This window comes from Musa acuminata, unplaced genomic scaffold (assembly GCF_036884655.1).
Source record: "Musa acuminata AAA Group cultivar baxijiao unplaced genomic scaffold, Cavendish_Baxijiao_AAA HiC_scaffold_61, whole genome shotgun sequence".
Lineage (NCBI taxonomy): Eukaryota > Viridiplantae > Streptophyta > Magnoliopsida > Zingiberales > Musaceae > Musa > Musa acuminata.
In genome coordinates this window covers 160,581-181,546 of record NW_027020342.1, presented here as the reverse complement: position 1 = coordinate 181,546, position 20,966 = coordinate 160,581, and the positions used below count along the sequence as shown (strand labels likewise).

General features: G+C 38.8%; 2 protein-coding genes across 2 annotated transcripts; both read left to right on the top strand.

The window, feature by feature from the left end:
• Positions 1 to 3,346: 3,346 nt before the first annotated feature.
• On the top strand, positions 3,347 to 11,808 carry LOC135654357 (protein GAMETOPHYTE DEFECTIVE 1-like). Its single transcript, XM_065175584.1, has 6 exons — positions 3,347 to 3,870; positions 4,735 to 4,812; positions 4,932 to 5,012; positions 8,503 to 8,660; positions 8,762 to 9,864; positions 11,439 to 11,808. Exons 1-6 carry the CDS (start codon positions 3,418 to 3,420, stop codon positions 11,561 to 11,563), a joined length of 1,998 nt encoding a protein of 665 aa, XP_065031656.1. The 5' UTR covers positions 3,347 to 3,417; the 3' UTR covers positions 11,564 to 11,808.
• Positions 11,809 to 11,947: 139 nt separating this feature from the next.
• Positions 11,948 to 18,851, top strand: LOC135654358 (zinc finger protein CONSTANS-LIKE 2-like). Its single transcript, XM_065175586.1, has 4 exons — positions 11,948 to 15,924; positions 17,442 to 17,973; positions 18,087 to 18,230; positions 18,315 to 18,851. Exons 2-4 carry the CDS (start codon positions 17,638 to 17,640, stop codon positions 18,603 to 18,605), a joined length of 771 nt encoding a protein of 256 aa, XP_065031658.1. The 5' UTR covers positions 11,948 to 15,924; positions 17,442 to 17,637; the 3' UTR covers positions 18,606 to 18,851.
• Positions 18,852 to 20,966: the final 2,115 nt, after the last annotated feature.

Sequence of the window (20,966 nt, the reverse complement as noted above, 5' to 3'; positions counted from 1 at the left end):
CAAATCTTCGGATGCGGCGATCGGATGATGATTCCGCAAACGCACGCATACAAAGATCCGTTCGTTAGCCCCTCGCTCGGACGATCGGCTCTATCTCGTACGAGCTCCGGAGCCGATGGTGGGCGAAACGAGACGCGCTTGAGCTAAAAAGGGACGCCCGGCGGTGTCCGCAACCCGTTCCGTTCCCTTCCCGTTCTTATCCGATGAAACCGGAGAAAATTTCTTTCACATAACCCCCTCCAAGAAAACTACGTTTAACTTCGAGTCCCCATTATACTTTGGCTTATCACAATAACGGCGTCCCCCTCGCGTGGCGGAGAACGTGCGCGGGCTGCATAAGAGCCGAAGCGTTTTCGGCATTGTTTATTTGGGAGAACGACAACACGTGTACGGCACGTGTAGGATGCTCCCCCCTCGTTCTCCCCGCCGAAGGGAGTGGAGACATGTGATACGGTAGGATTTTGTGCGGTTGCATGATGATGATGATGATATACAAAATATGCGTCACATGGGTAGAAGCCATGCTTGCGTGTCACCGACCAGATCCATGAAATGCTTGACCCCATCACCTTGACACGCTTAAGCTTCATCGCACACGTTTATGTCGTGCCCTACTAAAGTACTTCATTAATTGGTGTTTCAGTTGTGTTGATAGTGATGTTGTACTAAATAAACCACTAACAATTTTCTATTTTGTAAGTTCGTCCGACTCCTATAAGGATTATTGTAATTTAATCTTCTTTGATTTGATCAAATCCAATTAGATTCATGTCGGTCTCCTTAACGTACAAACATTGTATAATTGCTATAATGTTACCTCTTTGGTTTTTTTTTAATGCATCAGAACCCCCCCAAGAAAAAAAACCGAACCGTCGACCGATTTGGTCCACCAATTTAGGCTATTTGAGTTTTAGAATAAGTGAAATGCCCGTAATTAAATTCTCCAGTGGTGTATCGCATGTTTGATTTTATGTATCTTTTTCAGTTGGATATTAATCTCTATTTTCAAATATAATATTTTTTTTATTTTCTTGATTTGCATTATTTTCTATTCCAGATTTGGTTCCTTAATTAGATGTTTGAGTCTTCAAATATTTGAAATGATATTTTTTTCAATTATTTTCAAATGCCTCTAAATTCTAACTAACTCTTTTTTATTGTAAGGATAACATATAAAAAAATTATCGTATCCTCTTTTTACTATTGATAAGGAATATTTCAGGTCCCAACCACGTCGCAACCGGTACCATATCATGCCCTCGTCAAGTCAGCATGAGTACTTTCACTTGACAAGCCAGGATCTGTACCAAGACGCCCCTCGATATATCCCGTCCCAAGAAGCTCTCGGTCGTATGGCATCATTACATGCATTCCAGGATGACGATCGTGCACATATACCACCTCGCCCCTCAGGAATCGATCGCCACACCAAACCCACATACGACCAATCCTCGTACAGTAGTATAAAGAGCTCCTGACCGACATCTAACCAGGGGACGAAAAAAAAGAAAGAACCAAGCACTGACTTAACCATCGAGGAGTTAAAGTCGGGAACCACCTGACGATGGCTTTCTGTGTAGTAGTACGATTAACTTGGAAACACGACCGTCTCAACCGAGAGGCGCCCTCCCTCAGACGGACTCTGCATCCCGACGCGCAGGTGTGATCAACTCTGGCACCCCATTCAACCGATCGTAGACTTTCAATATCGACCCGTGGATGAGGCCGTGCTGACTCACCTGTCACAGTGCATCAGTTCACCAACAACTATATTATAATTTCATTATAAGGATTTAATCGAAAGATTTAATTATAACATTGTGACCGGTGTCTACATATGTATTTCCAAGTAGATTAACTAAATCTTGCATGACACCTACAATTGATGAGGCCATGTGAAGGATATAATATTTCTAGTGGGCATGTTGGAAAATATAAAAACATATCAAAACTATCAGTAGTAATAAGATTTATTTACTCATTGTCACTCGTAAAAAATGTATTTATAGACATAGTTTAGCTCAAAATCGAGTTGTATACCTTGCAAAATTCATCTCTATGGTTAAAATGTGCACAAGAAAAAAAAAAAAAGGATGAATTGACGAGATTTTTTTTTTAGTTTTTCACTTGAGGATATCGTTTTAGATATTTCTCAAATAACATTCATTATTTTTCATAATGTTAGAAATGTTTCGTGACAAGATAATTGAAGCAACACATGATAAACCTCGATCCATAGGATTAATGAATTCAATCGTAATGTATAAGATTTGTATAATTTAATCTTCGATAGCTTAGTATTCAATCCTCGATTCATTTATAGTATTTTTGAACATGCTTATAGCATTTTTGATGCCTCCATCAAAACATAATAACTAAGGTAAATTTATTCAAAACATAATAGAAATTAGCTCATCTCAAAAAATAAAAATAAAAATATGTATTATTATCGGTTTAGGAAAAAAAACAACTAAATGGGAAGAATTTTATGTTAGTTATAATATTTTTATGTACACTTACAATGATTTTGACATCTTCACCAAAACAAAACAAGCTTACAAAAACACAGAAGCAAATGAACTTAAAATCAAACAAAAACCAACTCATATATAAAAATATTTTTTTTAAAAAAATATATTATTGCCAAACAAAAATAATCAAATAAGGATAATTATAAATAGGCTTATATTATTTTTTCTACATCCAAAAAATAATAAATGTCTATTTAAAAATAGACAAATAGACTTAAAACCTAACAAAAACCACCGCATACATAAACATAAGATTTCAAATAGGTATATTTATTTATTTAGGATTAAAAACAACCAAATAGAGAGATTTTGAGATCTCAAAAAAAAAAAACTACAACTCTATTTACAAGTATTATTATTAAGGAATTAAAATCAATAGGTATTGCTTCAATTATCTTATTACAAGTATATTTCAAAAATTACAATAAATGATGGCGCCATTTCAAAAATATGAAAGGGGTACCTCCCTAGAAAAATGTTTTAAAAAAGAGATTTATTTATGGAAAATTACTCAAATAAAAATAAAATATATTTTTGTAGATTTGGAAGACCATTATATCATATATAAAGATATATATATATTTATTTATGTAGGTTAGATGGGAGTTCGTGATAGAAGTCTGTCCGCTTCCTCAACAAACATTCAGCGACTTATGTTACGAACGAGGGTGGGAAAGAGGATGGGCGCCTCCTTATCGGCTTATCCTGGTGGGGAACAAAGTCGTGACCTAAGTCGGATCATGAAACGTTTTGATCCCGCTGGGAATCGGAGTGGGCAATCAATTCGTGCTATAAACATATTTCAAACGACGGCCCTTTTGAGACGTGACATTGAAACCTTCTGTTCGCCGACTTGTTTTGCCGTCGCCCGAGGCCCGTCTTGGACATGACCCTTTTCTTCGATTTTAGCATCCCCTTCCTCGAGCGGGACAGCGGCGGGGGCGGCGGAGGTGGCACCTCGTCGGAGAACAAGGCGCGGAAGGACGCGCGGCTGAGGGCGGTGGTGAGGGCCATGGAGCTCGGCTACGCCGGCGTCGCCTACGACCGCCCCTTCCGCGGCGTCCTGTCCGACGCTGACCGCTGCAAGATCGCCCCTTTCCCCCTTTCCTCCCTCCTCAAGGCCGCCCCCGCCCTCGCAGCTTCCGCCGCCTTCCACCGCGACCTCCTCGGCGCTCCCCTCGCCTCCCCCTTTCGCCAGTACACCCGCTTGACCATCTCCGCCCACTGCGCCGCCTCCGCCGTTGCCCTCAATGGCAACGCCCTACTAAGGACCTACGACCTAGTTGCCCTGCGCCCTCTGAACCAGGACGCCTTCGACAAGGCCTGCGAGTCCTCCGAGGTGCAATTGAGTTCCAGTTTTGTCTTTAGCGTTCATAACCTTATGCACTAATTTTGTATTTTCTAGAAGCGATTTGGGTTCAGCCGTAAATTGCACCTTAGAATCAGATTAATTTGGATTTCTTTAGAAAATCGTGATGTTTGCCAGATGCCAAAGAGGACGATGGTTACCGAATTCAAGAACGAATTACTTAGATGATGAATCAGTATGATTAATCTCATTGCTTGGAAGACACGGGCACATAAATGCTCATATACGAAGGGCAGTGCCGTTGGGGTGCTAAGAATGAAAGCAAATCTGAGAATAGCCATATGTTGTGTAGTGTTAGTCCTCTTTTTCCGAGGTGATGAAGCAACATAATTCTTCGTGATAAAGTTCTTTGCTTCACATTTCAAACAATCAATTAACCTTCTAAAATTACTTCCTTGAATGCCATTATTGGTTATTACCAGAGGATAGTTTTCTGGTTTCTTTTACCTCATAAGAGGCTTCCAAGCCAAAAGATAATTCATTGCTTTCATCTATTGAGTACATTGAGTGGCAATCATGAAGCACAATTGCAGAAGCATCATATACATTTATTAGACTGTCATTTATTTGATTCAGTCCTACAACTAAAAGAATATATACAAACTCCTAATAAGAATCGTTTTCTAAAAGTTTATAAATTGGTACATATTCTTGTTCCATGTAACTTAGTGCCTATTCTTCTGGTGCTTCTGACTTTTGTAATCCTGTGTTGCAAATTTTGTTGATGATGGTCTTTTTATCTTTCAACCTATATATTTTTCATAGAATTATTTCATAGTTTTGGTTGAGATCTGAGGTTCAAATGAATTTACTTGTTATTAAAATGTTAATCAGGTTGATATAATTGCAATGGATTTTTCTCAAAAACTTCCCTTCCGTCTGAAGCTTCCGTTCATTAAGCTTGCTATTCAGGTGCTGTAAGTGAGTATGCTGCATGCATCGGTTCTTTTATCTCGTTATAATTCCTGATCGTCTGGTCATATCTGCATATTTTTCTTGCTTATATCTCATTTTGAATTTTTTTTTTGCAGCGTGGATTATATTTTGAAATTACCTATTCTCACCTTATAGCTGATGTTCATGTTAGGAGGCAAATCCTATCAGATGCCAAGGTGAATTAGTAATTTTTCTCTGCTTATTTGAGAAACTAACTTGAGCTGTGCTATTTGTTTACTTTACAGGCATCTGTTGGTGGGTTTATGTTTAGTGTATTCTATTGTGAATTTGAAGGATACCTATTTCCTTTAAACCAAGTGTCGTGCAATATGTTCTTTGTTCTCTTACTCTTGGTTCTGTAATTCAGTTCTCAAGCTTTAACTTGTTCTCTTATGGATAGACTGAATATGTGACTTATTTTCTCTCTTTTGTTTTTACCCATATATATTTGTGGTCTAACCAAGGTTTGAGTATATGTCTAACTAGAATCTGGATTTTGTTTTTGTTGAGAGCAGAGCACTAAATTTAGGTTTCTTCTATTTTTATCTGGTTGAAGAGTAATTGTGTCATTTAATTTTACAAATATTTATTTGTATCTATAGAGAATTAGTTGGGATATTCTTCTTTTTATGTTTTTAGGTAAAGAGTCTAAGTGATGGTGTTTGACTAAGATGTTTCTTTCTTTAGTTTAAGGTTGAGAAAAGGTCCAGATTTGTTGAATTTTGGATTACTAGGGAGGCAAAGGTAAGAAAGAAACCTTGGTTGCTTTTCACATAATGTTTCTGTTTATGCTACTGTAGCTTAAACAATAAGTACTATAGTGATTTGAACAATAACTCCGTGGCTGTTTCATTTGCTCTTTGGGTCCTTTATAAGAAATTAATCAATGCATGTTTGAGCTGTACCGGCCTTTAGAAAAGGAACTACTATATGATTTGTATTAAAATTAAGTAAATTTTCTCGTCTGTTTCTCCTAGACACAGTTTCTTCTTCCTCTGTATTGTTTCATTTGTTGCAACACTTCTCTTCCTTCACCAATATCTCTGCACAATCATCATGCTTCCTTCATCAGGAGGCACTTACGTTGTGTGCCGAACAAGAGTCCTCTATGGTTCTAAGGAAGCCAAAAAGACTTGTGGAGAGAAGAAGAAGGTGATTATTTGCAGATCTAGTAGTGAAAATAAGATTTTCTCTAGAATCTCTACCACCCATCACATGGATGCTATCAATTGCTCTATGGTACATCAACCTCTGAGATTTGGGATTGATCTGCAAAATATTATATTGAAAACCCATCATTGCGATTGGATTACTATCTGTTGGGAGTGGCGTCCCTTTGCTTGCAACTGTTAGCCATGAGGCCATGAGACTGTTGACTGTCTCCAATCAGGCTAAAGTACCATTTTGTTGTGTTGGCTTAAGATTTGTCATTTGAGGCCTATTGATAGGTGTGAACTCCCAATATATTGGTGTCATATAAATATAACTTTTTTAAGTAAATTATAGATTGTGATGCAATATGTTGAAGCTAGAATTGAGCATCTAGACATCTGTAACTCAACATGAGAGTTTTATTGGAGAGAATATTTATATGGTCTTTTGTGTTAACAACACTTGAATATATAAACTAGAAAACATTGTGTTTGTTCTTAATTTTTCAAACTCAAGAGTCAAGATGGTCTTCTTTTAGATTTCATATAATCATGTGTTTGATAATGATTAGACTGTCTTTGACTCCTATACTAGCATCTTTGGGCATCTTTAATTATTGACCAGACTATTTTACGGCATGGCATGGACTCTGAGATTGATATGGCTTGATCCCTCATTCATTATGATAACTTTATTCATTGTATAGTTTGGTCAAGTCAATAATCATCATCTATGAAGTATGTAAGAAGCATCACAAGCATAGATGAGTAGCAAGCATTCACAAGATACTTTAATGGCATGTGCAAACTAGAAAACACTAAGTTAAAAGTTCAAATCACACACACACACACACACACACGCATCACGAGCATAGATGAGTAGCAAGCATTCACAAGATACTTTAATGGCATGTGCAAACTAGAAAACACTAAGTTAAAAGTTCAAATCACACACACACACACCCACACATATCTGACATGTCTTGAAGTCTCCTGTAGATTATGTAGACCTATGTACATGTAGCCTATTAACATAATTGTGTGAGATAAATGTGCATTATTATGTTCTGAAATTCCCAACATTTTTAAGAGGTATCCAACATATGCTGGTGTCCAACACGAACAAAACAAATGTTTTGAAGTGTTTGTGCTTCGTAGATTTTGTGTGGAGTCAGTGGTCCCTTCTCATCAATCACATGTATTGTATGTGCAAAATTTTAGTTATGTCATACTTGGGCCCATGAGAAAGATCGTTCTTGAGGTTAGCTTTTACCTGCAATGTGATTAAGTGTACTTTAGAACAAATACTAATCCTGATGATGTAATTAGGAAGGACAAATAGTCTAGAATATACTTCTATTTTTAGGTCTTAGATGCAAGGTCTTCTAGTATACAATTTGAAGCCATAACCTTCAGTTTTTGTGATATTATTTAAGTATATGTTCCACTGTCTTTCATGAAAAAGTGCTCTGAAATAGGAATGAAGTACCTTTATCTGCAGCTTTATTTGGCTTTGCTCCTAAATATTTTTTTTCTTAAGACGCAATGACAGATATATTGTTTATCCTATGAAATCTTAAGACGTATAACCAGTGATAGCATGCTTATCCTACTAATGCTGATGGTCAGAGAATTTGTTGTAGTCTCTTGTAAAAGAATTAAGTATTGCTTGCTAAATGTCACATGCTGTTATTATTTTCTATTACTAGCAATAGTAAGTATCCAGGAATACCTTATCACTCACATCCACCCTCATGAATGGTTACGCAAATCCATGTATCCAACACATATGAATGGGTAAAATGCTCATTAGCCTTTTTGATTATAAATCTTACATATCATCTGATATCATGCTACTAGAAGTGGATCTTTTTGTTATTTGGGCCTCTTATGAACTTCTGCTGCTTGTCATTCTCTCGGAATATTGAATTTTAAGTATGTAAATTATTTTAATTATCTTTCTTTGATATTAAGTTGGACAAACAACTAGGATTTTAGATCAGAATCATGTGTCCATATCATTATAACATTTCCAGTATAAAACTTGGTTATCTAAAGCCACTACAGTGCATGTCTGGAACTATTTTTAAAGAAGGAATTTAGAGTGAGGAAGTACCTAGAAAGTGGGTGTTCTGACGAATTTTAACAGAGTTGATAAATTAGTAATGCACAAATACAACTTTATGTCTGCTCGCAAGAATGAGAAAAGCTTTAAAGAAACGGAAGGACAACTGGGATAGCAGAGGGGGTCAAATGAATTTTGGAAGGAAGAATAACTTTTGAGTCCAATGTCATATGGTTACTGGTCTTGAAAGATTGTGGTGACATATGGTGAAGCTTTATGCTTCGGAGATGTTGTCTGTTGTAATCTCTCCAGACATCAAGACTAAATCTGTTTCATAATTGGCATGTTTGCTAGATTAAGCTTCTCTCACAGTGGCTCATCTAGTCTTTTAGCTGGTTGTATTCTAAAACATAGATTTCATGCATAACATGTTCACTTTTGGATTTATAGCTACTAGCTGACTGGACCAGAGGAAAGAATCTCATCTTTTCAAGTGCTGCTTCTACTGTTAATGATGTTAGAGGGCCATATGACGTTGCCAACCTGGCAGTATTTTTGCTTGGTCTGTCTTTGGAGCGAGCTAAAGCTGCTATTTCGGGAAATTGCAGGTTGATTAATCCTCTCTTTTAAATGGCTGAAACTTCTTATGCATCTTATGTAATATATATTGCATATGTTTGTTGTTTTATGTTGTTTGTTTCATTAACAGGTCACTGGTAGCTAATGCTCTAAGGAAGAAGCATTTTTACAAGGAAACTATTAAAATCGAAAGAATCTTACCGGATGAACAATCCAACTCAAAAAGATTTTGGTTTGATGACTGGAATGAATGGGATCCTCTATCTAGTGGGAACGGTGATTTGCCATCATTGGATAATATCCCAAAAATGTTCTCTTCTACTAGCAAACCGCCTTTTAGCTCAAATTCAATTGATTTCACATCTATATTCAGTGAATCACCATTTTTATTTGGTGAAAATGCTGCATTGACGTCATCAATCAAGACATTTGGGTCACCTACTGCTCCCAATGAAATTCCTGCTGCTGTTGCTGATGATGCAACAGATCAAGTTGCTATTGATGAAAGTTCATTGTTAAACAAGATATCTATGACTCCGACAACTCTAAGTCAACAGAAGCCTGCCTGTGAAGATGTTCTAGTTTCCCCAGATGATATGACAACAGTACTTGCTGATTCTAAGGAATCTTGCCAATCTTTTGAGCTCAGTGAATGCCTAAAAATTTCAGATGAATGTATGGTTTCTCATACTGGTACGTTGCCTTCAGCCACTGCAGTATCAAAGGCTAGCAACTACACTTATAATGATGATCTTCTACTATCAAATGCTGATCAAACATCCTCTGCTGTCACGGAAAAGAAACCATCTAATATGCTTGTGGAGGTTCAGAAAAGTTCAGATCAGTTTTATAACCATGCCATTGAGACTTCAAATGATGCTGCAGAGTTTGTGGAGTGCATTCCTGATGTTGCAGGTGATCAGATGTCAGTGGATGATGAAGGGCATTTTTTTGCTGATGTAGTGGTGAAAAAGGATATACCAAAAATAGTTGAGCAAGAGCAGAAACGTCACGGTGATCATTGCATGACTCTGCAGAAGTGTCTTATACAACCTGTATCAAGTAACACAGGAGCAAGCTTAATATCATCAGGAGAGGATATTCTATCAAAAGGTGCTTTAAAGGAGACCAAAGAGCAGAAGGAAGGAGTTCCTTTTTTTAAAATTGATGCTCTAGTAGAGAAAAACACAACTGTGGTCAAAGATGAGATCCAGAAGTCAGAAACTAAATCAGGTACTGCGATCAATATGATTTCCCTGTCATTTATATGGCTACCTAAACTATCATTGTAGCTTGGTTGAGTTTGTACAGAAAAAAAGGATGAATCAATAGCTTACATATGTAAAATTAAATGTTTCATATTCTAATTCTCAATTATTTCCTTTTTTTCCTATTAAGCAGCACAACTTTATTTTCCTTTGCCTTGCCAATCTTGCCCATTGACATGCCTATGGTCAAGCCAAGCCTTGGTGATGGTTAAACCATTTCTATTAAGTACTGAAGTATGCTATAGCATGCACATGTCTTTTGAACATTGGAGTTGTATGATGCTTGTTGGATCCATGAATGTCTGCATTGCTAGGGTTCTTGTTTATGATGTTTGCTAGGATGTAATGCATGGTCATTTGTTGGTTTACATACATGCGCTGGCATATAAGATAATCATGCTTCAATATCAAGCGTGCCAAGTGCAATAAGCCTGATTAACCCATCCATGTCGGTAGTCCTGTTTACTGTGACATAGCATAGTATTTATGCACTTATATTTGGTGGATAGAGATAAGCCTTGTGCCCTATATATATATTTGTGTGTGTGTGTGTGTGCTTAAATGCTATGAGACAAGGGAGGCAGAAACACTTTCTCAGGTTTTCTCCTTCACTGTTGTACTTTCCTTTTTTTCTGTATTCTATTTTGTATATTTTGGTCCGGTGATCCCTAAAAACCCATTAACTTTTGTTGCGATTTCTTGATGGTGTCTGACTTGCTGTGTGTCCAGATTATTTGTTGTTTGATCCTTGTATGTTTAAGGGTGACATCTGCTGTCTGTCCTTTCTACATAAGGTTTGAAAATCTGCTGTCCCACTACTCACTAGAAAATCTTGGATCTGAAAATCATCAAACTTATTTTGAATAGTTTGCAGTATGGCCCAGTAGAGTATGGCACAAGTGCCTAGCACCAGACTTGTACCCAAGTGTACCACCTGGTATGCCTGTTACAGGGCCATTACTCCCTGATAATTGGCAGTATAAGCTATGTACCAAGCTGTTTCTATTTTTTGTTTTTTAAGCCTTTTTAGGTTCTTTTTCGGAGCCTCAATACATACACATACGGACACTGCTCTGACTGACAATACCAGTACACGAAATTTGCGAAACAATTTAGATAGTCTTAAAGCCTAACCTAACCATATGTTTATTTGTTTGAAGATTTAATTTTCTTTCATTGATATGATTTTTATTGAATTATTTGTTGTAAATTAGGGTTCTAGGATAGTAGGATAATTTTCTGTTTCTAGTCAACTAGTTCTAGAATTAATTTTGGGTTTTATTGAGATATTTGGATTTTGCTTTTTGTGTTTGGGGATTACTGGTTCTTGTGTCCTACAGTAATTGTGATAAAATTCAACCATGTTTTAGATCATGAATGCAAATTTCACAGCATATTTGACCTACATGTTTGTTGGTTACATACATGGAGTCAGATGGTATTAGTTGCTTTTGCAAATAGTCTCTTGAGTTTGTAGTTTTCATTGTCAGAAACTTTTTGAAAAATATTGTTATATGAGTTATTCTTGGTTGCTTGCAGGAAGAGGAAACCATAGAGAAAGGTTATCTTATCCAGCTTATCCTTTGCCTTTTAAGAGTCTGTTTAAGCCTTTGCTTTTCCGGAAGAAACTGTGCAAACCAAAAAGAAAGAGGAAGCATTTATAGGAAAGATGAGTTATTATCCTTTTTAACAGGCATATTTCTTGATATATATTTATATATATCTCAGCTTTCTTTGTTTTGCTTCTCTTCTTTCTATCCTTTGGTTTTGTTTCTATCTTCTTGCTCATGTCAGAAGTTTGTCATTGGCTCATATATCTCTGCTACATTCGTCTGAGTTTTTCTTCATCTAATAGCTTGGGCAGTTGATGATACCTGTTCAATACAAAGCTGAATTTTTTGATGAACAATATGCAGTATGTGGAACACTTCATTGCTTTTTATATTATGTTGTCATCATTTATGTAAATTATACAGGCTTCTAAATCTGCTGTATAGGTTAGCCAGTGATTTTTTTATTATCATTTTAACTTGACAAGCAATCTGCTTGTTGCAGATTACAGCTGAAATTCGAGGAACAACTCCCAGATCTTTGAATGTCGTTCTTTAATTTAAAATTTTTACTTTGTTCCAACATTTGTAGGTACTGTATCTTTTCTAGAAGAAGCTAAATAATTTCAATGGTGCACAGTTTGGTTGGGTTGTGTATACAGTTAAACTGAAAGCACAACTGATATGTTCAATTTTCCTAAACAGATTTGAAATTAACAAAGAAACCAACAGAGCATATTTGGTTTGGCTTGGTTCTTGTCATCACTTTTGCATTGGATGGTTCAATTCTATGTTATATGCATGTTTGCCCTTAGGGGGTTACCAACTGTCTCCATGTCAATGCAGAAAGGGAAGATTGGTTCTTAGACAACTAATTTTCCTCAGAAAGATAAGTAATAATATCAAGAAAAATCATCAAAATCTACAGCGATTATTGTTGGGCTTGGATCAAAGACAGAAGTTCTAAAAAAAAAAAAGTATTTAAGAAGAGAGAGAACATGCTTAACTATTGCAGTAGTGGTCTAAAGTGGTTCGAACTTGAGTGACAATCCTATGCTAGTGAAGGAATTATTTAAAAAAAGGTGGTGACAGTTCGACTAATAAATGAGCCATGTGTGTGTGGTGGAGCTAGGATCAGCCACTGGTGGAAGAAAAGTGAGGTTACGTTGCTGTACTAGTAGAGGGAAATAGATAGATAGATAGATATATAGATAGATACAGAGGAAGAGGGGATAAGGATTGAGCACCTCAAGGGCTAACATGGTTTGGGGACTTGCATTTTTTTTTTAGCTTCCCGAAAATGTTGATGGCCCCTGTTTGGTTTTTGTGGTATTTTAAATGCCAAAATGAACTGGATTGATTTTTTTTTGGGTTTTCAACTCCTCAATCTGTGTTATAGTATACAAATCTTCTGTAACTGATATAGTCTACTATAGTTGAATGCCCAACTTCTCAATAAGTTGAGACTTATGGTTTTGTTGTTATTGAATAGTTGAATGGCCACCTCTTTGTGCCTTTACTGTGAAAAACCTCTTCTGCTTTGAGTTTGTCAAACTTTTGTAGTGAAATGTTCTTGATCTACCAAAATAGTCCAACAGGTTCCTAATCCTGCATGTTCTGCTAGGAGTTATATTTGTAGCCTTCAATTGAAGAGGTTGGCTATGACATGGAACATGTTGCTTAGGTTGCATTGGAGCAGCCTGACTGGCCGAGAAGGTCTGGGCTCTGCTTATGACCTGGGCCACCTGGTTAGTCCAATACTTATGATCCCCAAGCTCAGTCCTGGCAGGCTTGCTGACACTGGCTGCATTGGATCCTTCTTAAGTTTGTAGCCCCTCCCAATTTCATTGTTCTGGTCCTATATGCTGATGAATAGAGTATGTTGTTATTGGTATAGTAAGTACTATACAACAGTATGTCATGGTGACTATACTACGGAGATGTAACTCAGAAAAACACTAGTTTGATGTATCTGCTCAGGCTGGAATTGTGGACTTCAAGCATTAATTAAGGCTCATTTCAATGGGTCTTTTTGGGCTATGACCAGCCCGTTGGTCTGAGACTGCCTAGCCCATGAATAGGTCTAGCTCCAAGGTTGCACTAGCTCCTACCTGGTAGGGTAAGAGTTTTTAGTAGACCGTTGTATGAAAATCATGTAAGAGTAGCCTATTAATTGACTGAAGGTTTCAATTACTAGTTCAATTGATACGCATTGATTTATAGTTCCAAGGATATTAGAATGATATTATTCTAAAAGTACCTAAAAAGATATTCAGAGTGGATCATGGTAGATTTTTTATTCCAGTCGATATAATGTGCCTTTTTTTGGCTATGACCAGCTTATCAGGGCTGAGACTGCCCAAATCATGAACTGGTCGAGCATTGAGGTTGCACTAGTACCTACTCGGTAGACTAATAGGAGTAGCATTGCAATTGAATGATAATCATGTGAGAGTAGCCTATTTTTAGAATCAAGGTTTAAATAGTAGTTGGATCAGTACCAACTCATATTTACCTGTCTAACCATGAACCAGTGCCGGACTATATTGGTTGATACTGTGATATTTAATTTTTGCATTTTTTCAATGATATTAGGTGGTTTAGGTTGGTGTATTTCGTGGTATAGCAATAAAGTTCTAGTCCTATCAGTTGTTGAAATTGGTACTGAACCAAGATTTAAATACCTTTTTTGAATTGTCTACATCGATCTTGTTGTTTTTTGTCATAAGTAGCATTAAGTATGTGATTTTTATTTTTGAACTTGTCTTGCACTAGGGAATAAAGTTTAATAAGCTTGAAGAGATATTTAACTTGTATATGATTTATTAAATGTTTTTGTGTGAACCTACTACAACACAGAACATTAAGCATACAAGTACTTGATTAGATTGGCTTTATATCATTATCGAGAGATATAATTAACATATATATATATATATATATATATAATACAGGTACTTAACTAGTTAAGAAATCAAATCTGTCATAAAGTTTGGGGCTTAGACTTGGCATGTTTTAATGCCAACACCTAGAACTTTGCTAACTATTTCCATGCATCTTGGTGTTCTCAAAGGTTCTAGTCTTCTGGATATTGATATGCACTATGATTGCTTGAACAGAAGCATAAGATATTGGAAAGATGAGCTATCTCTTGGAGGGGATGCAAATCATTACTTCCAGTGGTCAATGGATTCCTCAATCTTTCTCCTATCATTGTTTGGTTGAATAGCAATAATTTGCACCACTACCAAGGGAAACATCTCTTCAAACTATTTTCAGGAACACTACTGGATTTTCATGTCTCTTCTCATATTGAGACTTACCGCACTTTATGAACATTCACATTCCATGTCAACTCAAAATCATTTAACTTCCTAAATGGAGGAGATTCTAGGCATCTGAACACTTATCATGGATATCAGTTGTGGTTGCATGAATTATGACATATTATGTTGGACATTGTGTTCAACAACATCCTTGATGCGCATCACCTCACAATAATTGCATGCCCACTTATGGTTGTAGTGGTGCAACTGTTTTGCCTGTTGACCTTCAAAGAGTAAAGTTTGGACTACCAAGGGTTGCACCATATCCTAATCTTCCCACTTGTTTTCATATGTTGCTTCCAATGGCTCTAAGCATGGGTGTGCGAGAAAGTTGGAATGCATACTCTGAAACTCTAGATTTTCATGACTACCCAACAGTACAAACTATGTAACTTCTGTTTGCTTGAATCTCAACATTGGTTGCATATAAACAGTTAATTGAGTTCACAAGTCTGCAGTCATCTTGGAATACCCAGTAGCAGTCTCAAATCATGATTTTTAAACAATCATGTTTTGAGGTCATTTTCAGAACTGGTACTGGATGTAGTCGTCAGTTCTACAGATGACTCGTAAGCATGCAATCTTTATCAACGACATCTAGGCTCTGCATTTGTTTTTCTTTGGGTATTGCAGCATAATTTCTCCTAGTGGGATCTCTAATCTTTTGCATCCTAAGGGTCAACATATCTTTGCAAGCTATGATGTAACTGGGTGTAGGATGGACTGTATGATGTTGGGTTGGCCATGACTACTTTCAAGTTGTTGTTCTGACACTATTGGGTTATGTCAATGTGATGCTTGGCTCTCGATGTGGGCTCTGGGACGGTTCATGGAATATTTAGAGGATCTTACTCTGATTGGTTTCGGGCCTGCTGATTCTGTTATGAACCAATTGGTGACCTAAACTGTACAGATCTCTGCTTATTTTGTGACTGAACGTACACATGCTGACCAATAGGTGACTGTGACAACATTTGTGTCTCTTTTATAACTTTCTTATCTAGTACCTTTGCAGGCAGCCATGTTCAAAGGGGAAATTATACACCTGCAGAAGCCCTGTGAGATGTTCCTTTGAACTGTATCAGGGGACCCTGGTGGAACTCAGGCAGGGTCAAAAAATGCTTACAACAGTAGTCCACTCAAGATGTGGTAATTTCCCAATCTCTCTCGTCTTTGAAGTCTTTCTGAAAGGGAAAGGATTTTATATGCATGTTGGTTTAATAGTATCAAACTAAAACGACATGTTTTGATTGTTTGACATGCTGTTCTAAAGGTTGTTCATATGGACATGAGATTCTGAAATAACCATTGTGCATTAAGTTGAAATGATTAGATGCTGGGATTCTTTAAGCATCCAAAGTTGCTGCTAAACACTTTTGTTTCATGGGGTTCCTCGCTTCATGGGGAAAGTGGTAGGTCCATCTTAATCTAGTCAAATGCTAGTTTGAGTACCCTTTTGATGTGCTATGAAGTCAGGAAGCAATATGAGCTACACTACTATAGGATATTGCTTCTGGGTGAGTGGCCCACTATCGTGACCAAAAAAACCTGCACTACATGTTTTGAGCTGAGATACCACCATCACCTGTATGCTTCTGCTTCCTTTATCTTTGATTTGTCACTTGGTGGAAGGGGACCTCTATGTGTTGGTATGACACAAATCCATTAAAAGTTGACCTTATTTCTTCTGGGTTATGCTAGATTGCTTATCCTCTTTATGTGATTCCATGGTGTTGATTTGGTGACTTCCATTCTTTGCTAGTTGCATGATTAATGATCACACAAGTTGTCTCACATCATCAGTAGGATGGATTTCTTGTACTTCATCTCCATATAAAGCAATCATGTCTCAGTTCCTCATGTTTGCTATTTTTCTCTGAATAAACATTGCGTCTTCCATGATCATATGTATTGATCATCCCTTTCTTTAATCTAAAGCATAAACGGCATTGATAGAGGCATGATTGGATCCAAAGTGCTGTAGGTGTGGTAAGGCCAAACTACATGTAGGATGTAGGATTTCAGGCTTTGTCTACAATATTAACCTCTTTCCCACCCGCTCCAACAGTACTAGTAGCTGCCTCCCTCCAATAAAAGGAATACAAGGAGACCGGAGTTGGGCATTATTTACCGCAAAGCTTTAAATATTTATATTGTTTGGTATTGTTGGATAAAATAATAAAACATCGAAAGATGAGTGGTGTATTATTATATGCTCGTCTGATCCTTAATTTGAAGCATCATTTCTTGATGGGTCAGAAATGTGTGGGTCATACAGGAGTCTTCGACTGTGTTGGCAACAACAGTCGTGTGTCAAATCAGGGAGTTGACTTGTTTGCTGACTAAATGTCATGGGGGGGCAATCTTTGGTGTTGTTTGAGCTATCTCCACTTTTGCTTGGTGGGACTCTCGTTCCTGGGAACAGTCCCTTCTTCCTCTCACTCTCTTGGCGACGAATGAATGACCAGTTTTAGTTGGATTGAACATATCATAGTTGAGGTGGTGCATGCAACTGTAGTACAGATGGATCGAATTGAAACTGTTTAAAGAAGAAAATAAAATTAGAATTATACCAACCAAATCAATTGACATCTTTAGATAATTTAATGTCACATGCACTACAGTTGATAGGTATCATTGATCTCTAAAACCTTCGTATCGCTTAGGCTTGTAGGGGCATCCACCTCTGTCTGGGAACCCGCGAAGGCATCTCTCACCCTTTATCCGGACCCACCAAGGTCAAACTACACTTGTCGTGGCCGATGGGTCCCACCATCTCTCTCCCCCTCCCTTGGCGCTCCATAAAAGCAGAAGCCCGTTCCCTTTCTCCGCCTCCTCAAGCCCAAGTGCGAAGCCAGCGCCATGTTCTCTTCCTTCTCCTCCTCCACCACCACCACCAACTCCTATGGCGAGCCCAGCCTCCATCACCCCGAATTCTGCTCCGCCACCTCCCCTCAAGGCCTCTTCCCTGACGCCAATAGCGCCTTCCCTTCATCCTCTCCTCCCTGTACGTCCTTCTCCTCTGAATCGTATCTCCACGGGGGCGGCGGCACCCACTCGCTTCCCTTCCATCATCACTACATTCCCGACTCCCTCAACCAGCCACTGTACTCATCGTCGCCGTCCTCCTCCTCCTGCGACTACCTCGACTTCAACGCTGGCCCGGTGAGGCGGGTCCTCAGCACCGGCAACCTCCAGGTGTGACCAAATTCTCCGCCTTTCTCAGTTTTCGCACCTAAAAATCCCATTTTGAATCGTTTCTCACGTTCAAACTCGGATCTTTGCTCTCTCTTGACGAACTCTTATGACAGGGGGGCAATGGCCTGCACGAGAATTCTAGCCAGGAAGGAGGGGTAGCCGGGAAAGTCGGCCGATACAGTGCCGAGGAGAGGAAGGAACGAATCGAGAGGTATCGGAGCAAACGCAATCAGAGGAACTTCCACAAGAAGATCACTGTATCATTCGATCCAATCCTCCTTGATCAGTCGTTCGTTGTATATTAACAGTTATATTTACGCGGCTCCTATTTCGCATTCCAGTATGAATGCAGGAAGACGTTGGCCGACAGCAGGCCGCGAGTGCGGGGCCGTTTCGCGAGGAATGGTGAGACGGAGACGGAGGCGGCGGTAGAGATGGAGACGGGGACGGATACGGGCGCGGCGGCTGTGAACTGCTTCGACAACTACGAGCAAAACCAATTAGGCGGCAATGGCAGCGATTGCTGGAGGCAGTTGCAGGCGGCGTTGGCGATGGACGACGAAGACGAGTACAGCTACGACGAGGAATTCCTGGCCAGCTTCTCCGACTTCTACTCCATGAACACTCTCTAATGCAACTTCGCTTCCCTTGATGTCTGTTCCTCTCAGTTTCTTCCCATTGATCACACAGCTTTTGTATCATGTCGATGCCACTGTCTTAAACCTCTACATGAGAGAGCCTTTGGGCAGAGGCATTGCCTATTTCATGCATGACTCATGAACAAGGTAAAGACTTACCTGATCACATAAGGTGGTATATGACGCACAAGATGATTTATTGAAGGATTAAACCCACGAGATACGGGAAAAGCCAATGGAATATTGCATCTTATTATGTACACAACAGGAACAAGAAATGTTGCTACAGAAAACAGAGGACTAACAGAGAACATGCTGATTAGACTAGTGTTTCATTAACTTGGGACTATCAACTTTGTTCAAAGGCTACAACACTACCTGGTGAGCCACTGTGTGTGATTCCTTGTTGGTCTTCACTCATAGATGAGAGTGAGCAAGTGCTCTTATGTTTCTTTGAGAAAACATTTTTTGGCACATCAAGTTGCTTTCTTTTGACATGACTAACATAGGTTTAATGCTTATGCTTTTATATGCACATGCCTTGGCAGTGCAGGATGGCCAAAACCACACAGGCAATGAAGCCTCACATAGTCTCACACTTACAAGCTGCCAATGTCTTTGCTGCTTGTTTACTACATGACTGACATACTAGGAAATGCTACAAGTTGCTGATGTCTTTGCTGCTTGTTTACTACCTAGGAAGGTTATCAATCATGTGTTCCACTTAACAACTGGTGGCAGGAGAAATCATGAGTGGTTAACCATGTAGTGGATCCTTCTTAAGTCCATTCATGAGTGGAGAGTACATGCTAAGATCTGGGAAAGCAGCCTTTCTGATGCTCATGTTGAACATGAACAAGTAATTCTATTGAGAACCCACAAGTTCCTTGACCAAGATGTGAGGATTCAACTCTGCAATCAGGAAACCAAATCCATGTGAATTCAGTGAAATGTAGAGCATCTTTTTGGTAACTTTTATCCATGACAATGAATGAATGGAATCCAGTCCTGCTAGTGAAGAACATGAAATAAAAAAATAAAAGTAATTTTTCACTTGATATCTTAATCCTGTAAAACACATCTATTTTCTGATCCTTGATACTTTACATCCACAAAAGCTTACCATACACATGCTTCACAGTCTCCTTGAAGTTTCACAGTAATAATATTTGAAGTTCAAAATTGAAGTTTCAACTCATTTAAAACTCAAATCAGCATAGTAAGCACAATAAACATTGATGGTAAGAGAGAGAGAGAGAGAGAGAGAGAGGACAGTTACATGACCGCAACATATGCTACTAATAGTAGAAGGTGCAAAGGAAATCGAAGACATGAAAGTTACACAAAAGATGGCCATCAACAGTTTGGCAGAGACAAAATGGGATGCTGCAGTTGTCTAAGATGAGAGAGAACTGGACCTTAATAACACCGCCGTCGTCTCTTTTCTTCCACTAGAACACTTGTGAGAACGAGCACATGACCAGAAAGAGACACCTCGGTAGACAAACAAATAGCTAACCCCCAAAAAAATGATTACTGTACATGCCTGCTGTAACTCGTGATCTTTTCAGCGAAATGTCACTTGGTCAAACTCCTTGTAGCGCCCTTATCCGAGCTTATGCAAGACGACGCCACAATTCCAACTTGGGATCATCACTCCTTATCAGCCACACAGCAGCCTCACATTCGTTTCTCTAGTGATACGGTAGCCAACAGGACAAGTAGAAGAGTCTTCAATTCCTAAGCTGGACTTTAGTGCAAGCGGAGGCTCATCTCATATGCTGCTGTTTTCACGCGAAAACCGCGTTTGTCTCTTTCTCGCCACCGCGAAGAGGGCTGTCAGTCGCCATCTAGTTGATGAGAACAAGAGAGACCAGATGCCTTTAATGGATGATAGAAGCCAGATGTCTGCTTGACTTCCATGGACGGACTCATAAGCTCACAAATAAATGCTCACCATTGATTTCTGGTGGCAATGAACAACACAGCTATCCATCTTGTGGTCACTCCATGTATCTTCTGCTTGTTTGAACTCCTGATACATCCATGTTTACGGCTATCCGTATCCCCAGTGACGAGCAAAACTGCATCTAATGACACTGATAATGCTCGCCATCAACTCAGCATCGTCGACTGCCATTGTGCATTGCGAAGCACGAGATCGGTCATGTCACGCCATCAAGAAACAAAGTTAATGCTCGGTCAAAGAAGTGCAGGAGACAAGGATTCGTCGAAGCGAGTGACCCACATAATCCAATATCTCACAGCTTATTGGCCGCTGCCGAGATATACGCCGGCAGAGGCCCACAAGCACGAGGCATCAGCCAATCACGTCAGCCGATGGCAACAAATAAG